Below are 27,017 nucleotides of genomic sequence, written 5' to 3' on the forward strand. Positions count from 1 at the left end.
AATCTGAAAATTATTAAGGTAAAATTGTTTTTTGTACGATGTTTGAAAAAGTATACTTTGCCATACATTTTTGTATAGCTGCAGAACTTAACATGCGCATTTTCTTGGTCTGTATGAGTGTCCAAACATTTAAACATCATTGTAAAATATATGTATTTCAGAAGACAATATTATGAAAGTCTCTGTACTTGTATTAGTAACTTTAGCTTGCTGTGGAAATGCACCGGAGCACAAACATTTCTCATTATGGGTGTTGTGTTGTATTGTGAAACTAAATCTATAAAATACTCGACACTAGGTTGTACAGTAATATTTCTCAGCTTAACTGAACATCTGCTAATTTTTACATCTTGGATTATAATAGTGTGGATTTCCCTTCAACTGAAATGTGAGGAACATTTGAGTTGTTTTCAGATTTGAAAAGGTTAGTGAGATGCAATATTACTTTCTGGTATTTAGAATTGTGATTTTCAGATTATACCTATACTGTACATTTTAAGTATAACAAAAATGGGTCTTGTAACAAAGTTTGCCTTGTTTGCAATGACACACCCCACAGTTTGAAAATCAGGTACAAAATAGTCTAAAAGCTTTCTTCTCTTTTGTGCCTATAGGATGTATCAATCTTTGTTAATCTATTTGAAAGACAGACTAGGCTACTTCATTACAAAAAAATGCAAAAAATACTTTTTTATGTGACCAAAGGTCTCTAAAGTTTGTAAGATGTACAAGATTGCACATGAAATCTTGGCGGTGCCAAACACACAGTATATCCAACTGTCATCTCGAAACAATAATTAGATTAAAAAATAAAACATGCTTAAATTAGTCTGTTGTAAAAGTGTGAATCTATCAAAAAAGCTCTATTTATCTGGAGTAATGATTTTTAAATTGAAAGAAGAGATTAGGGGTCTGGACTTGTAATTGGAAGTAGGTCTCAGGAGAGGCACTAATGGTCTACCCTTGAGCATGGGAGCCAGATTTTTCTGGTGAAGTACTTAGCTTTGGAAATGGTTAGAAACGTCACACCGGCTAAAAACATCTAAATTGATGAATTTGAGAATGCTTCTGAAACTCTCACTTTAGTGCTATAACTGCACTTGAATATCGTATGAAAGAGTTCTACCAAGATCAAAACAGAAACCATCAGAATTTCAAAATAAAGTTTATTTTATGAGCTAAAATAAGCTTCACGTTTAGTGGTGGTTCTTGAAGGGAAGACGCGCTGTATGTCACATGTCTGTAACGGGCAGTTCTATCCGGAACCCATGCAGACGACCCGATCCAGGGAAAAATGAAGAGAACACGGGGAAAAAAGCTTGCGGGAGTCGGGAATGAAAACAGGGGGCGTGTCCATGGTGCGCTGGTGTTCGGGGGAGGTGTGGCCGTGGCAAACAGTCCAGAAGAAAGTCCAAGGGGGAATCCAAACGGAGGCAAAAGTCCAAAACTGGGCGGTCCACACAAGACTGACAATTTAAAACGGGAACGATCGGAACCGGTGGGGAACAGGAACAGGAACAGAAAATAAAACCTTAACGAGACCAGGCGCTTCCAGGTCCCGGACTCACCTGGTGAGGATACCAGAGCAGAGCCCCGAATAAAGTGAGCGCCTGGCTTTTAAGGGGGTTGGAACAGGGAGCAGTTGCGGGACATGAGTGGAAAACAAGGAAGGGCTGGAGCGTCCTTAAGAGGAGGGGTCTACGAACGTGACAATATCTCTCCAGCATCAGGTGCTGTTTAGCATGTGGATTAGAAAAGTGGTGATGTGCTCCTCCTCCTCTCTTTCAGGAAGGAAAGTGCCTGTACGTCGTGCTGCTGATGGCCGTGTTCTGGTGCACGGAGACCCTGCCACTGGCCGTCACTGCCATGCTCCCTGTCTGTCTGTTCCCCCTGCTCGGGATTCTGCCCTCCAGCAAGGTCTGCCAGCAGTACTTTGTTGACACCAACTTCCTCTTCCTCAGTGGGCTTGTGATGGCATCAGCCATTGAAGAATGGAACCTGCACCGCAGGATCGCGCTGAGGGTCCTCATGCTGGTGGGAGTCAAGCCGGCCTGGTGAGAGGACTTCCAGAAATCAGTCGTTCATTTTAGGATTCCTTTCTTACGTTTTGAGGAAGCTGCCCTTCCTAAAAGATTCCAAAGCTTTATATGAAGGAGGGCTGCCACTACGCCACTGAGGTGTAGAAACCATCCGTGGCATAGGAGATTGGGGGTTTTACTTTGCTGTAACGATCAGAAAACAGTAAATGGGAAGAGTACTTGAAGACTTTTAGGAATCAATCAAACATAATAATTTATAGTCTCACACATGGATTAAAAATATACAGTATTCAATTTATTGATATAACTAAAACATGCATAACAAGCAACAACGTAATAGAATATATATCTGTGGAACACGAATGCCTGATTGTTCACTCAGGGATTACAAAAATCAGATTTAATAACTTCAGAGTTAAAATATGCATCAACTACTGTATAACATGTCACAGAATAGATTGGTGGTTCTATCAGTCTCGTATAACTAAATCACACTTATATTTTTTGATACTGTGAATATGCATTCATGATCTAAACAGCGAATTTGCATTTACAAAACTAGTTTGTGAAAATTATGTTCTACTCAACAATCCATTGGCCAAATGTGTTATGGTGTATGGCATTAGATTGCTCAGTCCTTGGATGCTTTTCATACAGTAAATCAGTGTTTCTGGTAACTGAATGACTGAAAATAAATCCTGATGATCTATCTGATGGTGTAGAAAGAATTCCTTTTAGGTGCTACATCAACTTGTGGGTCAGTGAAACTCTTTTATTGTTATTATTTCTTTCCAAAGTTTTACAACTTCCCTGACCCAGTGTCCTGGAATTCCAGTTATGTCACCGCTGTGTTGCTAAACAAAGCCACGCAGGCCTTCCTCATAATAGAGGAAGAAAGGGAGAAAAAACAGCTCGATCCCCTGTAATACCCATGCTTGCCTATTGCTCTGTTGTCATCACAAAGGGGAATCATGCAGAGTTGGGCTTCTCTTTTCGCTTTTCGAACCCAGTAGTGATTCCTAAAAGATTAGCAGCGGACGATTGAGCTCCTGTCACTCCAAATCATTAATTGAGCCTTTAGGTTCCAAAAATAGGCTCCAATAGGTTTTCCATACAGCCCACTATGATGAGCAGTGACAGAAATACTGGTGCCTCCCTTCCTTTTGGGTGTGTGCTGTATGTATGCACACCAAGCTGTGGGCATCTTCAGTCCTTAAGTGCTGCATTTTGCATCAGGGCTTTAATTGCAGATCTTAGTGACTTACAGTGCCTTGCGAAAGTATTCGGCCCCCTTGAACTTTTCAACCTTTTGCCACATTTCAGGCTTCAAACATAAAGATATACATTTTTTATTTTATGTGAAGAATCACCAACAAGTGGGACACAATTGTGAAGTGGAACGAAATCTATTGGATTTTTGAAACTTTTTTAACTAATAAAAAAATGAAAAGTGGGGCGTGCAAAATTATTCGGCCCCCTTGCGTTAATACTTTGTAGAGCCACCTTTTGCTGCGATTACAGCTGCAAGTCGCTTGGGGTATGTCTCTATCAGTTTTGCACATCGAGAGACTGAAATTCTTGCCCATTCTTCCTTGCAAAACAGCTCGAGCTCAGTGAGGTTGGATGGAGAGCGTTTGTGAACAGCAGTTTTCAGCTCTTTCCACAGATTCTCGATTGGATTCAGGTCTGGACTTTGACTTGGCCATTCAAACACCTGGATACGTTTATTTGTGAACCATTCCTTTGTAGATTTTGCTGTATGTTTGGGATCATTGTCTTGTTGGAAGATAAATCTCCGTCCCAGTTTCAGGTCTTTTGCAGACTCCAACAGGTTTTCATCCAGAATGGTCCTGTATTTGGCTGCATCCATCTTCCCCTCAATTTTAACCATCTTCCCTGTCCCTGCTGAAGAAAAGCAGGCCCAAACCATGATGCTGCCACCACCATGTTTGACAGTGGGGATGGTGTGTTGAGGGTGATGAGCTGTGTTGCTTTTACGCCAAACATATCGTTTTGCATTGTGGGCAAAAAGTTCGATTTTGGTTTCATCTGACCAGAGCACCTTCTTCCACATGTTTGGGGTGTCTCCCAGGTGGCTTGTGGCAAACTTTAGACGAGACTTTTTATGGATATCTTTGAGAAATGGCTTTCTTCTTGCCACTCTTCCATAAAGGCCAGATTTGTGCAGTGTAAGACTGATTGTTGTCCTATGGACAGACTCTCCCACCTCAGCTGTAGTTCTCTGCAGTTCATCCAGAGTGATCATGGGCCTCTTGGCTGCATCTCTGATCAGTCTTCTCCTTGTCTGAGCTGAAAGTTTAGAGGGACGGCCAGGTCTTGGTAGATTTGCAGTGGTCTGATACTCCTTCCATTTCAAGATGATCGCTTGCACAGTGCTCCTTGGGATGTTTGAAGCTTGGGAAATCTTTTTGTATCCAAATCCGGCTTTATACTTCTCCACAACAGTATTACGGACCTGCCTGGTGTGTTCCTTGGTCTTCATGATGCTCTCTGCGCTTTCAACAGAACCTTGAGACTATCACAGAGCAGGTGCATTTATACAGAGACTTGATTACACACAGGTGGATTCTATTTATCACCATCAGTCATTTAGGACAACATTGGATCATTCAGAGATCCTCGCTGAACTTCTGGAGTGAGTTTGCTGCACTGAAAGTAAAGGGGCCGAATAATTTTGCACGCCCCACTTTTCATTTTTTTATTAGTTAAAAAAGTTTCAAAAATCCAATAGATTTCGTTCCACTTCACAATTGTGTCCCACTTGTTGGTGATTCTTCACATAAAATAAAAAATGTATATCTTTATGTTTGAAGCCTGAAATGTGGCAAAAGGTTGAAAAGTTCAAGGGGGCCGAATACTTTCGCAAGGCACTGTAAGTGAACTCATAAGGCAGATAAGAAGAGAAATCCCCTGTTTTCCCAGTCTTAATTAGGTGCTAATTGAAAGGTACCTCTAAAACAGGCAGAAATCGGCATTAAGGACCAGGGCAGCCTATGAATCTGGTGAGTTCTTTTTTGAAAGCAAGAATTTATATTCAGTGACTGTCTTCTGGGAGTGTGGAAGGTGGTGATGAGTTTATTTTTTGTTTCACGTACCTTTCAGCTTACTAAATCATATTCCTGCTGTCTGGTATCTTGACAACATGGTGTTGGAATCCGGGTTTTACAGGTGCCAGTGCTCTGCTGTCTTAGGGGATAGGAGTTCTCTGCTCAAGTGTGAAGAGACGGCTCGTGCCAAGCTGTACTGGGAGAGTAGCAACTCCTTTTTGCTCTTCCTTTGTCTTGTCTCCTCTGTGTCTGTAACGGGAGCTGGTCCAGGCTCCTGTGAAACGTAGTTCAGGACCCTATGCAGACAGTATAATGTGAAGTAAGTGGAGAAGGACAACAGGGAAAAGACGTAGAGGATCAGGACTGGTTGACAGTCAGGGGGCGTGACGACAATGATCCAGTGCTCAGGGGCGTGGTTAGGGCAAACAGATCAAGCCAGTCCAAGGAGGAAATCTGGGGTGCAGTCCAGATTTCAGGAACTGGGAGATCCATCCAAAAAAAGCAAGGTTTAAATGTGGAACGGGATCTGGAACAGGGATTAAAAACCAGGGTGACGAGGCCAGGCGCTCCGATCCCCGGACTCAGATGGTCAGGACGCCGTGATGAAGCCTACGCCTACATGATTGGGTCTCTCCTGGACCAGTTAGTAGTTGGGCTTCCGGGCATCCATCTCCCAGTGCTGAGCCAGGAATAGTGAGAGCGCCGGGCTTAAATAATCACAGACAAAGCAGGGGGCAGGGGCACGTCATCAACTAAAATCCAAAAGGGTCGTAGCGCCCTAAAGAGGAGGGATGCCGATCATGACAGTGCCTTCCTCGGCTTTCTCCCAGGCTCATCATGGGAATGATGATAACGTCGGCGTTCCTCTCCATGTGGCTCAGTAACACTGCCACCACTGCCATGATGCTGCCCATCGGCAACGCCATCCTGCAGAGCCTGTTCGGAGACCTGGAAAAGCTGAAGGAGAAGTGCCACTTAAAGGACGACGCAGAGAGTAAGACGAGCTTATTGTAATGGGTGCTCCATTCGTTTTGATTTCACTCTTTGAGCACAGCCCAAATTAATCATTGCGCGTTAAGTCTGCCAGCATGTGATCTCTTTCACTCTCTCACGCTCAACATGTTGGATTGGCCACACTCTCATGTATCACTCTGAGGCATATTTAACTTTACAGAAATCTATGAGCTGAGGGTACACACAGCAGCAGTCTCTCCCCAGAGCAGAAAAATATACTTGTGTTATCAACGATACACATCATGATTTGAAATCTTAACTCCATGATTTAGGTTTAGAAATGACTGTTTCTGTCTGAATGAATTATTCATGGGACTTTACTGTTGCTATTCTCCCACTGTCATAGGCCTTTTCACCTCCTTGAGCCATGCCTTTTGTTTGTGTGTATCTTTTATTAAGACACACACAAACAGCTATTTAAGTAGCTTAGTATATTAAGTAGCTTCATATAATTAGCTTATTATAATTTATAAAGGAAAATATGTGATGAATGTTTCAGAAATATGCCTCTTTTCCCTACTTATACTGTAGTAAAATAAAGTACAGATCTTCCCTTTTTTTTAGTAATTAACCTGTCCAATAGAGTGTGTAAAAATAAAATAAAACAAGCTTTTTCACTTTTGGTACTGTAATTTCAGAAAACGTGGATTATGCACATATAGCTCCAATGACAATCTGAATGGCTTTCTACTTTGAAAGTCTTTTTCTGGTTCTGAAAAGTTACACTTCTAGCACAGACTGCATTCCTTACAGAGTTCGTTGTGACCACAACAGTGCCAAGTCACAAGCATTGTGACCCTGTTAAATATTATTTTGTCAGCAGAGAAGTTTTCCATCTCTGCATTAATCCATGATTAAAGTATTCACAAGTTCACAAAATCTGTTTTAGACAAGTGTAAAATGTAAAAAAGGTTTGTGCTTATTGACATGGAAGTCTAAAGTGCAAAACTCAGAGCTCATGTTGAAATTTAATATATAAACCAGGACATGATCACTGGACACCATTGTGCTTCCAGTGTCACCTATATACTCAAACGTTAAAAACATACTATTGTGGAAAACTTTTGAAACTTGCTCTGAATTTGTGTTTGTCCCCCCAAAACAATCATTTAGCACATTTTTAATTATAAACTGAAACAACAGTTTAAACTTAAGCAGAATTTTCTAAAGCAAATGAGAGGGGTATTCATTGCATTGAAGAGAAAACTGGCCATAGCAGGCCTCTAGAGACCTGAGATTGTTTGAATACTCTTCTGTAATTGTAAGGATGCAAATGTCAGAAATGTTTTGAAATACATAAATGCATATTTTGCTTTTTTCGCATATGTGGCTGGAGAGTGAGCTAGACAGAGTTAGAACAACACAGCCCCTTGATGACCCTTCTCAGACTATTTTTTATCTGCCCATAGGTGCATCACAAATGAAGTTACAGGTTTTGGCATCAGAAAAACAAATATTGACAGGAGAGGAAAGGTAAGAAAAGCAAATTCTCTAATGTGAGCAAACAGGAGTCATAGATGTTTTCAGCCCTAATTATTTGGATTATATTCTGCTGAATTTGTTTCTCATTTTTCCCATTGTTGGTTAATTGAGATTGGGTTAAATTAAAACATTTTGATCTTAAGCCCGGAACCACCAAGAAAAACTCTGAAAGCTTTCGCTCTATATACAGTATGTGTCCCGAGTAAGGTATCTAAATGTGAGATGATATGCAAATCAGTGTAGCAATGTGTTAGTGATTTTATTTTTCATTCCTCAGCAGCAACAATCTCTGTTTTGCAAATGGATATAAGTGCTGCTGAAAACCTAGCATTGCACATGTTTATTATGGTAAATAGGAGGAGGAGCAGAGTTAAATCATAGCAAAGACATAGCAGAAATCTTGTAAAAGCATGCTAAAAAAGAATGAAAGTTACAGTGGTAAACACTGGTAGGTAAAGGTTCATGTCTTTACTGGGTGTTCTGTATGATAGATGATCTACCACGGTCTGTCATGGTACACAGAAGCATACGATATGACACAGATCATTTACCAACCTTGACTCTGAACTGCAAAGCCAACCCTTTTAAAAAGTAAGTTTTTTTTTCCTTTTTTTGATTACTGTGCTTTATTTCTTATACCTTGTCTGCCACTGTTGTTTCTGCAGGGCAGATTTGTCAGAAGCGTGTGATACGCGATCTGCTTCAGAAATCAGAAAAGAATCTGAGTACCAAAAGAAAGTCTGGAAAGGCTTTCTCATCTCCATCCCCTATGCTGCCAGTATTGGGGGGACTGCTACTCTGACAGGCACGTCACCAAACCTCATTCTTGTTGGGCAGCTAAAAAGGTAAACAGACTAACTTTATATTTCACCAGATGTGGAGATAGCAACGTTGGTTTCTCTGCTCTGCGGAAGCACTTTCTTCCCCAGTTTCAGTCTAGACTTTCTGACGCAGTGACCTCCTAAGCACAAGGCATCTCCTGTTGTTTCTTGTTCTATGTGCAAGAATGAAACTTGGGTTTCATGCCACGTTCTACCCATACCTGTGGCTAAATAACTGGCAAAGTGTCAACTTTATAGAAAAGGAATTGTGGAAGTCATTTGAGCTTACTTCATGCTTGTTCACAAAGATAAAGCACCTGCTGCAACTGCTGAATCTTTCTTGAGCTGATTAGTGCCCCGGAAGTAGTATACCTGTAAATATATTTGTACCAAGTTTGTCCTTTTTGATTACTCCATGTTTATTGTGACACAGGATGCTGTTCATGCTGTGTCTGAGGTGCAAAAGCACTTGAAATATACTGTAAATTAAAAGCTGAGGATACCAAGAATGATGGTGACTTCCCTCTTGGCTTCAAAATAGATTTGTTTGAAAAATACACTGAACTGGGCAGTGATTTCTTGTATCCACACAGAATAAAATTGGTAATTTTTTCACATGGAAAACCTACACCCTAAACTCTAAGCTCTGTAAAAGACAGTGAACCAGTGATGTTTCAACATGAATCACATTCCCAAATTATTGCTGTATCAGTCCCAACACTGTTGAGTCATTCTGCTATGTTTATGATGGAAAACACATTCTTGGCCAACAGCACACATTGCAAGTGGTGGCACATAAGTGTTTCAGTACTCCTGTTGTTGTGTGTTGTCGAGAATATCGTGTGACATACAGTAGACCCCCTACTCCTCTCTGGGAACCTGTGAGCTTGCAGTGTTTTCAGAGTGGCATCTGCTTACTCTGCTGTGGGCCCCATGAGGCTCGCACCGTAATGAGAATGGAAAAAAAGTCTGACGCTGCACATTTCAGAAGAAAGTACCTGCTTGTGCTGGAATGAGGGAAGAAGCAGTTGAGCCACATTCTTCGATGACTGCTAGGCACAAATTTGTGAAGATGTAAAAGTCAGCCATTGATTCCAAAATGTAAAACGAGACCCAACAAGAACATTATTGATTTATAGCTAACAGCGCAGGTATGTGTCTCTGTGTTTGAACCTTATTCATTATAGAAAACACCTGAGTAAAATTCTGGAGACAGACGATATCTGTTAAGGCTGCGTAAGCCAGAGAAGGTCATGTTTAGGACCCTATGCAGTAGTCAATGTGAGTTCAGAAAGCAAGAATAGAGGAAGCCAGGCGTACTTATCCGAGAAACGACAACCAGAATCGTGGTCGAAAGCAAGTCCAAGTAACCGGAATGACAAGAGAGAGGTTGAGGAAGTTGCTTCGAAGGCGTAGACGAGAGGCTCGACAGGGACACCAAATACTAAGCACTGAGGTAAATGGTTTTAAAGTGGTCTGCAGCTGTGAGGTATGGTAGTGATTGAGAGGGCAGATGGGAAAATTAGATACAGTATGAAGTCTACACCTTCTGGAATTGGTAGAAGCTCGTCTCTGATTACGAGAGACGGTGACAACATCTAATTCCCATCTGGTGACAGTTTGGCCTGGACATGTGGTGCTGGTATTCTTCAGTGACCCCAAAGCTGTCACCTCTTAGTTTCTTCCCAGACTGTGACATCATCAACTTTGGCTCCTGGTTCGTGTTCTCGTGCCCCCTCATGCTGCTCTTCCTCTTCCTGGGCTGGTTATGGATTTCCTTCCTGTACGGGGGACTCAACACAAGGTAGGAGAGGAAGGCGACACTCGTTTTTTTACAATACATCACTAAAACATTCATAAACATATACAGTAATGAAATAAAGCCGGGGAGCTACAGATCAATTCCAGACCCGGGGAGCTAAAGTATCTTCATAGAGTTTTTATGTTCTCCTTGTGTTAGTGTGGGTTTCACCAGTGGATTTTGCTCCCACTGCCCAAAGACATGATAGTACTGTAGGTCAGGCTTCTGTGAAAATGTCCCTTGTGTGAGTATACAGTATGTGTGTGTCTGTACGCCCTGCTTATAGGATTTTTTCAGTTAATGCAATTGAGGAGGTATGTATTACACCACACGTAATCCAGGATATATCAGCATTTCACGATGGGAATTTCCCCTAACCTTTTCTGTTACAAGTGCTGTATTCATGACATCCTGCCCAGAGGGGGAATCCATGGCATTCTGCCCAGGGTGTATACCCCACCTTGCAGCTGCTATTCGTTGGGATAGGGTTTGGCTCCCCTGTGACCCCGAATTGGCTAGAAAATGGGTGGACGGATAATGAAACGAAGAAGAAAAAACAGAAGAAAAAATACAGATACAAATATGACAAAAAAGAAGGAGATGACAGCAAAGGCAGAAAGGGCTTCCTTTGCTGAGATAAAACTTGAATAAATGAATAAGAGCTTCTGTACAGACAGATATTGTCGTTCCTCTTGAATAACGTGCTCTAACTACTCCTTTAAAAATAAAACCCTGCATCTATGAACATTACAAAACATGATTTAAAAAAATGTCAGTCTCCACCCGCCCCTGCACAACGTGTTTCGTGGTTGCATTGAGGTTTGTCAAAAAGTGTTATTCCAGAAGATTGTCTGAAATCTGGGAATAGTCAATGAATAGGAGGAGTCTAGACTTCAGATACATTACACAGCACATCAGCTACATGTTACCTAAAATGTTCTGTCAAATACCATTCTAAAAACAGAAAAATAGATTCCAGGTACAACCTGAATGTACAGTACTTGTAACAGAAAAGGTTAGGGGTATTCCATGTGATGGAATTAATACCTCCTGAATTGCATTACCTGAAACATTACTATTAAATTGCTTCTTAGCTCTCCATTCAAGATGGATCTTTGTTAGTCTGTTCCAGGCTGGCTTTTCTGACGAATGTATACCATGGTGATAAAGCATGGAAATTGGGGGAGTTTCTCAGAGGCTTATCCAACTTGCTCGGTGCATAAAGCTGAAGCAGTAAACTATTTAGAGGCATACCACCATGAAATTTTATAAGGTTCCTACTTCAACATTGTATCAGTTATTTAGACTTTCCCAAAATACACAGATCTAAATATAATACATTTACACTGTACAAGAGTAACCTACTCCCAGATTGTTTCCTAGTGCGCCATTTAATAATTAATATCATTTTATAGGGAAATAAACTTAACAATGCAAGAATGAAAATGAAAAAAAGACGTGGTATTCTTTCCTTGTGTAAGCATTTTACTATCAACAATGAAATAGTCTAGATGTTATTTCTTAATAGCTCGGTGCATTCTGTGAATCACCTCATTGAATAGAGATTTATTTTCCACCTAAGAAACATTTCAGATTTGTAGTGACAAGAGTGAGCCTCTTCTGGACGTGCAGAGTCACTGAATTTGGGGAGGCATTGATGACAGGGTCACTCCGAGCTCTTGTTTTGCTGATTTCAGACACTTCCTTCCTTTCATTCTTGATGTGGCTCAGGTGTGAAACCCTGAACTCACCCAGGGTCCACTACTGGAAAGGAAGAAAAGAGCAGAAACAGAGAATGTTATTTGGCCTTTTCCATTGTTTCTTGTCCATGTAACTTCTAACTGTCTAGTGAGTGAGAGAATGTTATTGCTTGATAGGTTTCCTTCGGTGGATCAATGTTGCTGCTATGATGCTTCAGTGGATCCTTGATGCTGCTGTGCTGAATTTGCTGTCCAGCATGACAGCAGAGTCTGTTTTCTTTTACTGCACTGTCACCAATTCTGTTATTTCAGGGATTTGGTGTCCTAGTATTTTTTTTGTGGCGATTGTAATGCCTGCCCTTGTTTCAGTCCCAGCCCAGCTGGGTGGCCTTCAGAATCCACCGGCCATGTTTTACTCCCGAGAGCCTTTTTTCACAAAATGGATTGTCATAGAGCCAGACCAGAGCATGCTGCGACAGCAACTCATTGCTTTCTTTTCTTTAAAGGTTGTGCCTGCAGAAGAAAGATTTCAGGGCAGAGGCAGAAACCAAAGCCAGAGCAGTCATTGAAGAAGACTACAAAAAACTGGGACCTGTCAAGTATGGAGCATCGTCAATCAAATTATCCTATATGCTCGTCTGTGTAATGTAGGAGTTATTGTTATCGCTGGAGGCTGCTTTTAATTATAGATTCAGTTGTGATTTTCATTTCATACATTGATCATTCTTACTAAAGCAGTATGTGAGTGAAATCAAAGGTTCTTGAGGTCACTGTGAGCTGCTAGAAAATGAGTGAAAGAGACAAGATAGTCAGCCTGATCTGGCATTAGATTGCCTTATTGTTGTACATTTCACCTTATGCCAAGATAGGGATGCTGGGTAGTGAATACCTGGACAAGGGAAAAGAAGAGGCCTACTCACTTACTCATGATCCTAGGCTGTTGTGTGGTTAATCTGAAAATTGATCTTAACGACCTTTGTCTTGGTTTAATCCCTCTCTGCTTTTCATCAATTCATCAATGCCAAACCGAATCATGAATAAATTTGCACATGTTAAATTCACAGATGTTGAGACCCTACTGTAGTAGAACCTGTGCAGAACACAGAGGGGCTCTGGTGGGAAGATTTGATACCGTATCATTCCAGCCTGTGTCTACACATCACTGGTAATAAGGCACCCTAATAAGCGAGCAGAGAGCAGAAAAAAAGGTTTCAAAGGACTAATCAAGTTAGAAATCCAATTAAAGTGATCAATGGACCTCATTTGGAACAATGTTTGACACTTTGGTGTTGTGCTTTTAATATGTAGCTACACCATAGCTTGGAATAGATGTGTCATCTCAGTTGGCTAATGTTGCATTTCTTAATGATTTCATGATCATTTGTTTTAGAATCCGATGTCAAAGTGTGGTCAGCTACAAACAGGATTTTTTCTGTCGTGCGTCAGGGCGGCTGGTTCCTCCTAGTTTTATTAACCTCAGTAACCATACTGAATCCTCAGTGTGACTCTGCAATGACTTGGCAACGTTCTGGAAGTAAAACTATTACAATGCACTGCTTAAAGATTACTTTGCTCGGAACAAAATTGTTGAGCAACTACTACAACAACGCTATCACAGATCCTATCACAGACCTAACTACAACTCTTCCATGGTCTCCTGAACTTTACGTAATGATTGTTATTTATCTGCTTGCAGGTTTGCTGAAGGAGCAATTGGATTTTTTTTCTTTTTGTTTGCCATCCTTCTTTTCACAAGAGATCCCAAATTCTTCCCTGGCTGGGCTCAGCTTTTTAACAAAGGGTAAGAAGTCTTCATGAAGCAACTATTCTGCCACCTGGAAGAACTCTAGCCTCAGAGAATAAAGAGTGACAGGAACTGACTTGTTACTTGTCTGGGAACTAACCAGAACGTATAGTAATTATATGATTTACCGTAAAGCAAGCATATCCTTTACAAATGGATTTGGTGTATATGAGTTTGAATGTGACACATACTACAATCACATCCAGAATTCCTAAACCTGGCAGACTGAGTGTCTTGGTTGTATCGTTACAGCTACGTCTCAGATGCTGTTACTGGAGTCTCCATAGTGTCTATACTTTTCTTCTTCCCCTCCCAGAAGCCATCTCTGAACTGGTGGTTTGATTTTAGAGGTAAGTTTCCACATTTACAGTACGACTCTCTGGTGAGTCAGCTTCACATGGACTAATAGTCAGCTCGATACAGAGAGCTGCTGAATATCTCATCTGTCAGCTACTATTGTTTTGACATATATACCCATTATACATGGAACATTAGACCATAGGATGATGTAGTGCAGGTGAAGCATCTAGAGATTGAAAATGTATTTAGTCTGCCACTACAGAATTTACCAGGTTAGTATCCCTTCCTCTATGGCTTGGTTATCCAAAGTTAGTCTAAAACACAGAGCAGTGAAAAAACATCCCAACAAAAAGTGAAGTTCAGAACAAAACATTACTACTATTTTCTTATTACCAAATAATGTAATGTAAAGACTTAGAAATACTACGCAGCAGCAATTCATGTTTAGCAATAATAAACTCTGTTATCCCCGTCTGTGCCTGTTAATGTGATGTAATCTTAATGATTTGAAGAATTTTAAGGAGTGTAATAAATGTCCTGCGGAGTTCAGATAAAGACCCTTTGCTAATGGGATTACAGTAATCTTTGCAAAAAGCTTATGCTCCACCTTGGCTGTCTAGTGCTGCAAGTTCTGTTTGACCTAATGGCCGGGCAAAACAAATTTCAGGCAGTGGGGTCACAACCTGGAAAAGAAACTGTCCAGCATTTTGCTGTCGACAGGTTTGGGGTTCTGATTGACCCCAACTCTTTAATCAGGTGTGGGTATCTACAGCTCTTGGAGGAGAACTCCTTTAGGTATTAGGAACCGAAAAGAAAGAACAGAAAAGGTTGACTTCCCGTCTTAATTACTTGATTAAACTAATTGTGACAGTGAACTGATTGCCTAAGCTCAAGGATGAAAGTTTTCCAGTCCCCCTGTTGCTGCTTTTCTCCAGTTACAAATTAAAAGGCATGCTACCCAGCAGGACTCCCCTGAACTTTGTAAACCACTGTCCGCTCCCAGTGTGTGAAGGACCCAGGAGGGATAATTGCTGGTGATAATGTCCTCCTGTTACATTTTAGACACAGAGGTTATAGAAGCTAAATCTCTGTAAACCATTAAGTCAGGAGCATCTTTATTTTTGTTCCTGTTATTGCTGCTCTTTCTTGAAAATCAAACATCCCCTTTGTCCTGTACAGATTTTGTTTGCATATTTGTTCATTTTTTTCCTTTACATTACAGCAATCGCTTACATTTAACTTTTTTTGTTCTGTTATGCCCACTTGAGGCAATGTTAAGATTGCCTTTTAGAAGCAAAACAGGTGATGGCCCGTGTTTGGAGACAGGAAGAAAGTCCTTTTTTGTCACAGTGGTTGAAGGGGACGACTTCATGCCTTGCATCTGAAAAGATTACTCATCTCCTAAAATCAAAAATGGGGGACTTTAGAGAGATATGGGATTAATTTCTAAATTTTCTATAGAATCATAGGGGTAACATCTAGTGAAAAGGGGAGTAAAGGCTTAAATTAGGGGAACTACTCTATGAAAGGTAATACATTTAAGCCTTGTATACAACTTGTATTTATGTTAAAAAACAAACACTTACTGTATGTGACTTGTGTTTTGAATCACTGAGCTATTTGTAAATATGCAAACTGTCTGGATGTTTTAGCACATTCTTCCTTTTTATTGTTGTTTTCTTTTTTTTGTTGTTGTTTGTACAAAGTTCATATTTTCTCATTTTATAGACAAACCAATAATGATATTGTTGTAAAAAAACACGTTTTGAGACGAGAGTTATTAGATTACATGTCTGATCACAGTGATGGCCCTCTAGGTTAATGTCTCTGTTTTTAACTTTTTTGTTTCTCCTAGTTCAACTTAAATAGAGATCATGTCCTTCTGTCTTTTTGTTTGTGAATATTTCTACAGTTCCTGAACTGAAATGGAATTGAAAAGGACTTTCTAAAATATTTTTAAATCATTTTTATCATAGCACAGAACACTCAAAATATGCCTCTGGTGTCATGGAAAAAGGCTCAAGAAACTGTTCCTTGGAATATTATCCTGCTGCTCGGAGGAGGTTTTGCAATGGCTAAGGGATGTGAGGTATTGTGCTTTTGGGTATTTACAGTAGAAATGCTTCTTGATGATTTTAAGTCATTAGAAAGGAATGCCACAAATTAATTTACAGGGAATTGTTTCCCTAAAACTTGGATTGTTAATATCTGGGTCCTTGCTCCACCAGTTGAACAAACATAGGAGGAATAAGGATAAAGCACACTTCACCCTGAAGCTCTCAGAGCTTCACAAATCCTATGCTCATAGGAAGCCCTACAGTGCCCACAGCAGAGTTAGCATCGTTAGCAGGACTGATGCAGTTATCACTTTAGTACTGCAACCTGACAGGTGCCCGGAGTGTCACAGGGGTTGCTGACGTACAGCGAACCAGAGTTATCAGGCCAGGTCCAGCCTGCTCTGCTCTGGGTGCTCAGCTGGTGTGCAGTGTGGATCACAGATGGCTAATTAATAGTCCAACTTCAAACTGGTGATATCTACTGTAGACTATAGGGTTCAAACTGCACACCTGACTGGGCTATCTCCTGGTTGAAGCACTTGTAAGGTTTCAAGTGAGGCATTTATAAACAATAATAAGAAACATATATAATAATATTTCATTAGCAAAATCTAGTGTTATTTTACAGACACCAACAGAGCAGGAAAAGTTGTCATAGAGATTATTCTCTTTATCGAATTAGCCTCTGGATGGCTGATTTATCAACTGGCTTTCCAGCCTGAGGGAAAATTCTCTCACGTTTTTACAATGGTAAAAGCAAAATCAAAAGGACATTACAGCACAGTGAAATCATGGTACATCACAGAGAAGCAGAACCAGCAATATTCTAAATAGAGAAAAAAAAGGACCAAGTGAACTAAAGACATAGTATAAAAATGGTAGAAGCAAAGGTCCCAGTGGTAAATATTCATGTCAATTTCTAATGTCCTGCACTCATTAAAAGCCTTTATTTTCATCTGCAGATTTTAAAGCTGTGTACAAATTGAACACAGGTGGTTTATTAATATATTTAGTTTTCAGAAACAAACAGTGGAACTGTCCGTTTGTCCCCCTTACTTCCATGCCCCCAGATTATTTCCTTCATGTCTCATATAAGTATCACCTTTCACTGACACACTGGCTGATACTGTTGGGCTGCCTGCATTTTGTGCCTGGTGTTTTGTCTCGGCATTGCTCTGTATCATCTGACTATTTCTTCCCCTGCTCTTTCTTTGGCTCAGGAGTCGGGTTTGTCCATGTGGATCGGCAGCCATCTGCAGCCCCTGGAGAGCGTGCCTCCTGGTGTGGCTGTTCTCCTCATTACAGTGGTCGTCGCGTCCTTCACAGAATTTGCGAGCAACACAGCCACTACTATCATTTTCCTGCCTGTTCTAGCTGAGCTGGTGAGTTAACCCCCTTATAATGCAATGAAAGCTTGCTCTGTGAAGAAGGACACCAATGTGGCTCAAAAGCCCGGCCCTGTACGAGTCTTGAGGACTCCTGACAGACTGGTAGTCTCAGAGAGTGAGAATAAGAGAATAAGAAAACAGCAAACCTGGGTGCTCCTGTGTCAGGTATGCAAGTATTGGTTACAGAGAGGCGTACCTGGCCAAACAGGATCAGCTGTCACAGGCGTGTTAAATGAGCGCTGTCTCCTCCCCTTGTATTTACCATTCCCTGTTAGTGTTGAAGTAGTCCTCCTTGTTGATTTTATCAATATTTTTCACTATTTTATTTTTTTTTTTTCTGATTGACCCCTGTATGTCCTCACTTGAAAAGAACTTTAGTTAGTTTAACCTGTCTGTTGAAGACAGTTTGAAGACAGTCCTTTAAGGCCAGGAATTAAACTTTATTGTCCTCCTTTGAACTACATTTGAACTAATTATAGAGCTGCAATGTCTTTTTCGTAATGTGGCAACCAAAACTGTACACTGTATTATAAATTAAGTCTTGTCAGCATGTTGTAGAATTACAACTTCCCTTGACTTTAAATTTATTTCCCTTGACAAATCAACACATCTCACAACTGCTGTATGTTGGTCTTTTTTTATTGCTTTCACACATTGTTTGAATGAGCACATTGAAGAGTCCATAAAAATACCTAAATCCCTTTTGTTCAGATATTTACAATTTTGAGGGGATGTTGTGGTAATTGTATGAAGGATATGCACTAGATTTCAAGAAAACCTCAGCTTCCACTTCTCCTTTTCTGACACTTTTCTCTTTCAAAAGAAGTGCGTCTTTTTAAGTTTTGCCCAGTGCTGTCTTCAGTTTCATTCAGTAAGGTTGCATGTTTTGAATTCTTTTAATTTGCTTGCTTTAGTCACACAGTTACAAAAGTACAGCAGGCTGTCCTTAGTCAAAGTAATCAGTAACTGAGCTTTAATTACTTTACTGTGAGCCGGAGGATGGAGTTTGGAAACTTGCGTCAGACCTGAGCTAAAGCACAGCAATGAAAGAACATTATCAAATGGTTGCCCACACAGTGTCAAGGACCACATGCTGAAACTATATATGTTTTTTTAAATTATTGCTTACTTGCTGTTGATGTCTTGGAACTGGGTCGGTGCTGAAACATCTTCTCATTTTATTTTTGACTAAACCGGCAGTATATTCTAAAACAGGCAAATACCTGTTTGACACCAGTTTTTCTTCACCACAGGCAATGCGTCTGCAAGTGAACCCCCTGTATCTTATGATACCAGCGACTATAGGCTGTTCCTATGCATTCATGCTGCCTGTCTCAACACCACCAAATTCCATTGCGTTTGCATCTGGCCATCTCCAGGTCAAAGACATGGTGAGTTTCCTTCCATGTTCTGATATGCATCTCTCCTGCGGAAAAGACTGTATTAGTGACCTAATGCTTTGAGTTGCTTTTTTTAAATCCTACTCACAAGCTCTTCAGAGAGACTTTTAACACAACCCTGATTAGTATTTTTACATCTCTTAATTTTAGACATGGCTCTAAGGCCAAGACAAATCCTTTGCATCGCAAAACGTGAGCTTTTGATATTGTTTTTCTGTTGAAGGCTACGATTCTTCTGTGCAGTTACCAGATAATTATTTGGTTTCTGTAGTTCAGTCAGATCCTAATAAGTGTGATATACAGTGGAGGCAAAATATATCAAACATTGTCTCTCATAGCAGCCTGACTTTAAAGGTGAGGTAGACCAAATCCTCCTTCACTTTTGTGAGGAATGAGCCAGGGAGCTGCTTCAGGGGTATACAGTAGATTGGGTGGTGGAGAGGTGAGAGAGATGAGTGAAGGATGACTCAGAGGCGAGATTAATGTATTTATGCAATAGAAGAGATTAGAATCTGTCCTTCCTCCTAAACATCTGTTACAAACTCCATTTGCTGGAAACTTTCTGGAAAACCACATGGAAGGTCTTTGTGTGTGCTCTAGTAAGCAAGCACAGGGTGTCACGGATGTTGGAAGGGACAAACTGTGCAGAGGCAGGAGAGCGAAAAAGACCCTTGTGAATGCGGAATGGGGAGTTATCCCGGGCTCAGCAGTGCAAAGAGTTCTGGAGTGGAGAAACCTATGCCCTCAGGCCACGGACAGACCAGCGACCTGGTGCTAAGCATCCGAACGTCAATGCTGAGCAAAGCAGAATAAGTGACCCGGAAATATATAGCCCCAGATAGAGAGACACTGGAAGGAGAGCAAAGCACAGGAAACTAGGGACAGGACAGAGAAGGAGCACCCTCTGGCTACAGAGGGCGTGACACAAGGAGCATTTTGGAAGAGAGAAAGCATGGTCCTCGCCCCTTGCAAGCTGGTAAAGAGGCTGTGGTAGCAAAAATTAGCTGATCAACAACTGGTGTTTCCAAAGTGGGAAGAAGAGTAGAGAATAGAATACAACTGGCAACATGCCCCCGTGGCTGGTGGCTCATTTATCCAAAGCCAGCAAAAAATCTAAATCTTGATGGGTAAAAAAGACAGGTGTACAGTAGCTGACATTCAATAACGCTGTCCCTTGTCTTGCAGGTGAAAACTGGGGTTGTGATGAACATCTTGGGGGTTCTTTCTCTGTCTCTTGCTATGAACACGTGGGGACTATATGTCTTTGATCTGCACACATACCCATCTTGGGCACGCTCCACCAATGTGACCACTGTTCTTCCAGGTCTGCTCAACAGCACAGCAACACCCCTCAATGCCACCTTGTAATCAGCACAGCGTAACAGGAAACAGAATCAATAAGCAAATCTGAATGTGTATTTTAATGATTATTTAAAATATAGATCACAGTGTAAGAAAAAGGCTTTTGTTTTTGGACCAAAACAAGAACACTTGACGTATTTAATGTATTAAGATGTGTTTATAGGGGATTGGGATTAATGATTCATTCTGTGACAAATGTTAAGTGTACTCTTCTGTGTGCTTAAAAAATCCCAACAGAAATGTTGTATTTGTGTTACACTTATGTAGCTTGGAAACTGAAAACCATAACCTAACCTCACTTAATTGCAGAAAGATTTGATGTTTTTTCTTGTAAATACTTTTAGTGTCACTAGTTGTGTAAGGCTACCTTGAGCTATGATCTCCATGTCTTCCCTTTGTGTTTAGCATTAAATAAGTTCATTTACTGCTATTGACTGTGATGGTTAAAAATGACATTCAATGTCATTTTGAAATGAAGGATAGGAACTTTGGTACCCACCTTAAAACTTAAGAAGCCTCCTGTGTGTGGTTCCTACCCTTATTGGTATTTCATTATTGATTTTCCAAATGCTATTTGAATGTAAATGTGTTGGGCTTTGGAAATACTCAGGTTGTAATGCAACACTACATTACTAGTCAAAAGACAATACATACACAAATACGTAGCAACTGGAAACTGTTATGACAAATCAGCAGTTCTGAAGTCAATACATTGATTGTGCAAATGTATTTCTCCAAGTAATATATATCTCTGCTTTAATTTATTTATACACCCTTGTAATTTAATCTTTTTACAAAGTTAAAAAATTAAGCATAAAGGATAACTTATTTTAATTACTTTGATAACCTCATGTTATGTAGCATTGACTGAAGGGAGGAAACTGATTTTTAAATCTGTGATTACTGCAGAAGTGGACTGTTTGAGTAGCTGTAGATGCAAATAGTGCACAAGATGAACATATCTCAAGATGATTGTGTTCTCTCTTGACCAATGTGTAAAAAAGTGTAAATAAATCAGGGCTTCTGAATACTCTGAATATGAGTTTCTGCCTGTGTGGACTTAAAAATATGGCCAAGCTTCATTGCTTTTGCCATCAATAAACATCTTTGAAAGAATAAAGTACTATTATAGATAATGTTACTGGATGTAAATACTCATAGATATTTCACATAACACACAATCAGGTAATACATGAAGCAATTAATGTTTTTGGTAATAAGAATGTTTATTGATAATTGCTATATTTTATTTGTTCTCTTTATATCCTCCTGTGCCTTCTGATTTTTTGTTTACTGGTATGTTTATGTACAATATGTCAAATACAAGAGTAATGTAACTGACACATGTGTGAAAACAATAATAATCTTTGGGGGAAATCAATATTAGAAACATTCGTGAGATTAATGTGAGACACACATTTGCACCAAACCAACAGATTGCTTCCGGGTAATCTGAGTCCAGATCTCCACTAAATGGGATTACGCATTGAAAAAAGGAAACCCATGAGTTTATACAGTCAAGACATCGTAATGTGTCCTTAAATGGGAAATTCTTAACTTTTTTTAACAGGCCAGATAAACTGCTGGAGATTTTCAGAGTGTCTCTAACAGGTGTAATCGTGTAAAATAAGGCTGATACACTGACATCATTCCCCTGACAGCATTAATGCATCCTATGCAATAAGGGCTGACTATTTGGTTTAGAGGATTTTCCTCTGTGTGAGCTGTGTGTACTGGGTGCTTGGAGACCTATATTTGTCAATAGTGTGTTGCAGATTAAAGAATGATTACTGGAAGAGAAAAATATAAAAATACCACAAAATGTTGATAAATGTAGAAATAAGTAGGTAAAAACTATAACATCCATTATTACAGAATATTGTAGCATATACTCTTGGGACACCAGTCCAATCCAGGGACAGCTATAACACCCATTCACTTTATAACTGTTTCTTCAAATTCTGGGTCATAGGGAACCTATCTCCAGGAAGTATGGGTGCAAGGTGTGTACACCATGGATGGGACTCCAGTCAATCATAGGGCACGCACAGACACAGGCATGCACACAATCACTCCTGGGCCAATTTCCCAAGAAGCCCATTTACCTCCCAGTATGTTCTTGGACTGTGGGAGCAAATTGGAGCACCTGGAGGAAACCCACATGAACACAGGGAGAACATACAAACCCCACGCAGACAGCACCCTAGGTCTGGAATTGAACCCAGGGCCCCAGGATTGTGAGGCAGCAATTCTAACCACTGTATGACTGTACAATTAGCAAGTGGGGAGACTATCTGAGACTAACGCCTGTTGGTCTCTGAGGCTGGTGGAATTTGGAGGGGGAGAATGTCAGGGCTCATGGATACCAGTAACAGTTTTCAAGTCTTCCTCTGTTGAAGGGCTGACTGTTTCAGCTGGTAGACTTGTTTGTTGCTGGTGAGGGCATTTGTAGGAGTGCCTGAAAGATGTTAGATTGGACCCTGTGTCCAACTGTGGACCTTGAACAGCTGCTGAGAGATTGGTTTCTTCTTCAAATGTCCAGTCTGCTACACATATCCGTCACAAGATACAACATCATAAACATGCACACAAGCAACAAAGGGAAATAACTGCTGCTTAGCGATGACTGATGAGGCCTAGAATTATGAGAAGCATTAACAGTACATTTAAGTGTCAGCTCCAAAACATTGATTGAGACGTACTGTAGCCAGTTGTGTGTATCTGAGATGCATCATGCATCATTGGAAGAGCTAACATGATAAGAGTGTTGTGCAACATTAAATTCTTGGTGAAGACTCCTTAATAAATGCTAATTCCTGTACATGCTATGCGTTGATGGAACATATTTCAAAGCTTCTTGTACTGTAAGTATCTGACCGAGCACCAACTAAGAGGTATTTGATGCTTTTGTAGAGCTACTTCACTGCACAAAATAAATATACAGAAATTATTCTGAGTGAACTCCTTTTGTTTTGGCTCCAGGGTGTTAACAAGAATGAACTAGTGTTATACTGTACAAATGAATGACTGAAGTCAGTTGGAATGTCTTAGGTTAACTTCAGTTTGTTGCATGGTTTTACTTTGAGTACTTGTAATTTAGAAATAATTGAATACAGTGCCTAGTACTGTATACTGTTAAATCTTTAAAATAGGTACTGTAGTCCTTTGCAAGCAGCATATTTAAAATCCAGCCCACATTTAATCTGATTGTTAAATAAACTTTTCTTTGTACTGGTATTTAACAGTTACATAAAACCTAACATTTCCACAAGAGATTACAATTCTAGGCTCAGGTGGACTTTGAACCCATAACAATTCACTGATAGATACAAAACTACACTAAGTTACGTTTAAACTGTTAACACAGTTTGAAAACCTTTGATGGAAAGCTACTCATTAACACTGGGTAACACTGGGTTTTAAAACCCACACATAAATTCCATTATCAATATTTAATTTTAAGGAAGAAAAAAAGTTCCATCAAAGTGGGAGAAAGGGAACCATTTTCATTCTTTCAGCTTCATTTACTGTATGTCTTCTACTGAAATTAAATCACAACAGGAGTCTCAAGAGCTTTGTATCACCATGTACAATCCAATGACAGATAAGGAAATACGATTGAGGAAAGAATATTTTTAGGAGTGTCACAATCAGTCCCCATAAGACCTTGTGGCTTTTAGTTTTTGTTCCAATCTGAGTAAGCAATTGGCCTCGATATTTTCTTAAGGATGTTTTTAATTTCTTCCACAGCTAATTGCGAAAAATATTAAATTAATCAAAAAATATTTACTGTTAAAATAACTCAGAGCCAGGTGAATTGCATTAAAGCTGTGCAGCTAATTAATAAAAAAAAAACATAACTGAGAGTTTGGTGGATCAGAAATCAGAAGACATTGGGCCATGTAGAAATTGAGTCTGACACACCTGGTCAATAGAAAAGCTAGAGATTTGTTAGTGAGCACAGCTCAATACTTGCAGCAGCGGTACACTCCTCTTCCTCTGACAAAAGTATTCTAAACTAGCAGGGATAGAATTTCAAAAGGACTATGGCTCCTCGGCAGAAATTCTGTGCTGGGATCTGACGATCTGTCTCAGTATGTGTCAACAGCAAAGTGTAGGGGTGAGTAAGTGCGAGCGAGGACCTCTGCAACTCACAGAGGCCAGGCAAACACAGCTGAACAGGAATTTCCACATTTTACAAGAAAGGGTGGGAAAAAAACGCAATAAGCACAAAAATAAGGAACTTGAGAAAGATGTATTGGGCAATACTAAACAATACACACACTATACTTTAAAACAATACAAGGTTGCCTTCATTCATTCTCATGATGAGAATAAACTGTTACATTCCTTTCATTGTGTTTAATTGATTCTCAGTTTCCAAATGTAAATCTTGTCCAAAGCAAAAATGCAGAAGTTTGGAAAACTAACACAATTTAAGATGCATATTTCTATGTTCCTGTCTAATGCAAAAAAGAAAATTTCTTAGATGGCTGCATATTTCCTAAAACAAAATGGAGATTAGAATTTAGCATTGAACACAGACTGCAGGAATATTTAAGGATGGAAACCCTTAACTGGTTAATAAAGGCTGAGACCCTTCCTAAAATCCATAGAGGTTAATGAAAGAGGCCTTTCTAATCACTGTATTGAATTACTAATGTAAATAGAGATGATGCACAACTCTGAGAAACGTGGCTACATTTCATTGGTTTTAAACAATGGTATCTGTGGGCAATCAATAAAGTAAGCACTATGACAATTAGCTTTTAAAATCCATCCTTCCTTTTTCTAGCCACTTGGTCCAATACACGATCGCCGGAGAGCCGGAGCCTATCCAGAAAACAATGGGTGAAATAACTTAAATAACTTATTTACTAAGTAAATAACTAACTTTTTTACACATTAATTCACTTTTCTATTATTTTCTGTAACAGGGCACATACAGACAAAAACAAGTGTGTCATACCAGGGCCAATTAACATGTCTTCAGACTGTGGGAGGAGACCAGAGCACCCAAACATAGGGGGGGCTTACAAACTCCATACAGATAGCACCCCAGGAATTGAATCCAGAACCCCAGGGCTGCAAGCCAGCCATGCTAACTACAGCACCACTGTGCCACCCCAGCTTTAAAAGCAATCATTTTCAAAATGGAGTTTTGAAATTAAAATATCTGCATTGGCTACAGTACATCACATTTTTGGTTAATATACAAGACTGGGGCACTTTGCGGGCATGTGGTGGAAGGGTAATGAGAGGTGTCTCTGAGAAGAAACCACCTGTTCCTTGAGAAAAACCTGTGGAATGAGACAGTTTGTCACAGGAATGAATGAGGACCAGTGGTGTAGAGGTTCGGATCCTATGCGGTGCCAATAGGAATCAGGTCGGACTTCTAAGGGATGAGAGACAAAGTTTGAGGTCGGACTAGCCAGGCTAGGTCGGGAGTCCAGAGGTCGAGGCAGTGAGGTAAACAAATCCAAGAGACGCGAGGCAGAGATGGAGTCGAGGTCGGAGGCAGAGCAGGGTCGGGAGTCCAGTAAGCAGTAAACTAAGAAAAGCACACAAGGGAAAGGCTATGACTAACTCAACAGTGCGCGAGGAGTGGAGGGAGTGAAGGGGTTTATATGTGAAAGCGGGGAGTGCTGGGCTAATTGCTAACAGCGGCGCAGGTGTGTATGCTGGGAGGTGCAGGCGGGAGTATGATTCGTGACACAGTTGGTCTGACTGGCCAATTAGCACTCAGAGGGAGCGAATTCCACATGAGGGAAAGGAGGTGTCAGGATAGGCTCTCTCTGGAATTAGACACGCCTCTGGGCTAATTAAGAGGATTGTAAGAACAGCTTTTAGGAAATCCTTCCTGGGGTAATAGGCCGGGCAGAGCTTGGTGCTGACCACATCACATCCACCTCCAGTGTCAGATGGTCAAGAAAAATGGTGGCCCTTTCCCCCCCCCCCATTTCCCATGGGGCTTTATGGCCTGAAAAGACACTTACTGTACCTACCTAGTGGTTCGAACTCCAGGCACATGAGGCTCAAATCTTCACCAGCACATTGGATTCAGTCTGACCCCCTGTTCATCCATGAAAATCAACAAGTGTTCACTAATCACTGGTCTCTTCACCACTGTGGTGATGACCATCTTTCATCAGCAGGCTCAGCAGGTGTGTTTCTGGTCAGTACCTAGATGGGAGACCTCCTGGGAAGGCTAAGGTTACTGCTGGAAGTGGTGTTAGTGGGACCAGTAGTGGGACCAGTAGGGGGAGCTCACCCTGTGGCCTGTGTGGGTCCTAATGCCCTAGTATAGTGATGGGACACTATACTGTAAAAAGGTGCCACCCTTCGGATGAGACTTAAAACCAAAGTCCTGACTCTCCGTGGTAATTAAAAAAAAGGCATTTATTGAAAGGATTAGCGGTGTTACCCTGGTGTCCTGGCCAAATGTTCCTCTGGCCTTTACCAGTAATGGCCTTCTAATAATCCCCATTTATGAATTGGCTTCATCACTCTGTTCTCCTCCCATGATAGCTGGTGTGTTGAGCATACTGGCGCACTTTGACCACCCTCAGCAATCATCCGCACCAGGCACTTTCCCCTGCGACAGAACTCGCTGCATCACCTGCAAATATATATCTAACACCACGCTCATTCAAGGCCCCTCAGGACAATTCAGGATCACTCAGATGATATCTTGTACATCCAGCAACCTTATTTACTGCATTTCTTGCAGACAATGCCCAGCTATCTTCACTGGGCAAACAGGAAGGAGACTGGGAGACTG

The 27,017-nt window shown here is 40.6% G+C and overlaps 1 protein-coding gene across 4 annotated transcripts in view; it reads left to right on the forward strand.

The window, feature by feature from the left end:
* slc13a3 (solute carrier family 13 member 3) overlaps positions 1-23,186 on the forward strand; it is a 29,014-nt gene extending 5,828 nt beyond the window's left edge. For 3 of the 4 annotated variants that reach the window (XM_006639469.3, XM_015364651.2, XM_069179368.1), the window contains 12 exons: positions 1,789-2,054; positions 5,938-6,101; positions 7,531-7,594; positions 8,269-8,448; positions 10,103-10,228; positions 12,432-12,524; positions 13,622-13,726; positions 13,982-14,079; positions 16,006-16,118; positions 17,307-17,468; positions 18,728-18,865; positions 20,060-23,186. In XM_006639469.3, the coding sequence (XP_006639532.1) occupies positions 1,789-2,054; positions 5,938-6,101; positions 7,531-7,594; positions 8,269-8,448; positions 10,103-10,228; positions 12,432-12,524; positions 13,622-13,726; positions 13,982-14,079; positions 16,006-16,118; positions 17,307-17,468; positions 18,728-18,865; positions 20,060-20,242 (1,692 nt within the window). In that variant the 3' untranslated portion in view covers positions 20,243-23,186. The remainder of the gene's footprint in view (positions 1-1,788; positions 2,055-5,937; positions 6,102-7,530; positions 7,595-8,268; positions 8,449-10,102; positions 10,229-12,431; positions 12,525-13,621; positions 13,727-13,981; positions 14,080-16,005; positions 16,119-17,306; positions 17,469-18,727; positions 18,866-20,059) is intronic. The other variant, XM_015364652.2, reaches the window with a different exon arrangement.
* The last annotated feature ends 3,831 nt before the right edge of the window (positions 23,187-27,017 follow it).

This window comes from Lepisosteus oculatus, chromosome 16 (assembly GCF_040954835.1).
Source record: "Lepisosteus oculatus isolate fLepOcu1 chromosome 16, fLepOcu1.hap2, whole genome shotgun sequence".
NCBI classification, from domain to species: Eukaryota; Metazoa; Chordata; class Actinopteri; order Semionotiformes; family Lepisosteidae; genus Lepisosteus; species Lepisosteus oculatus.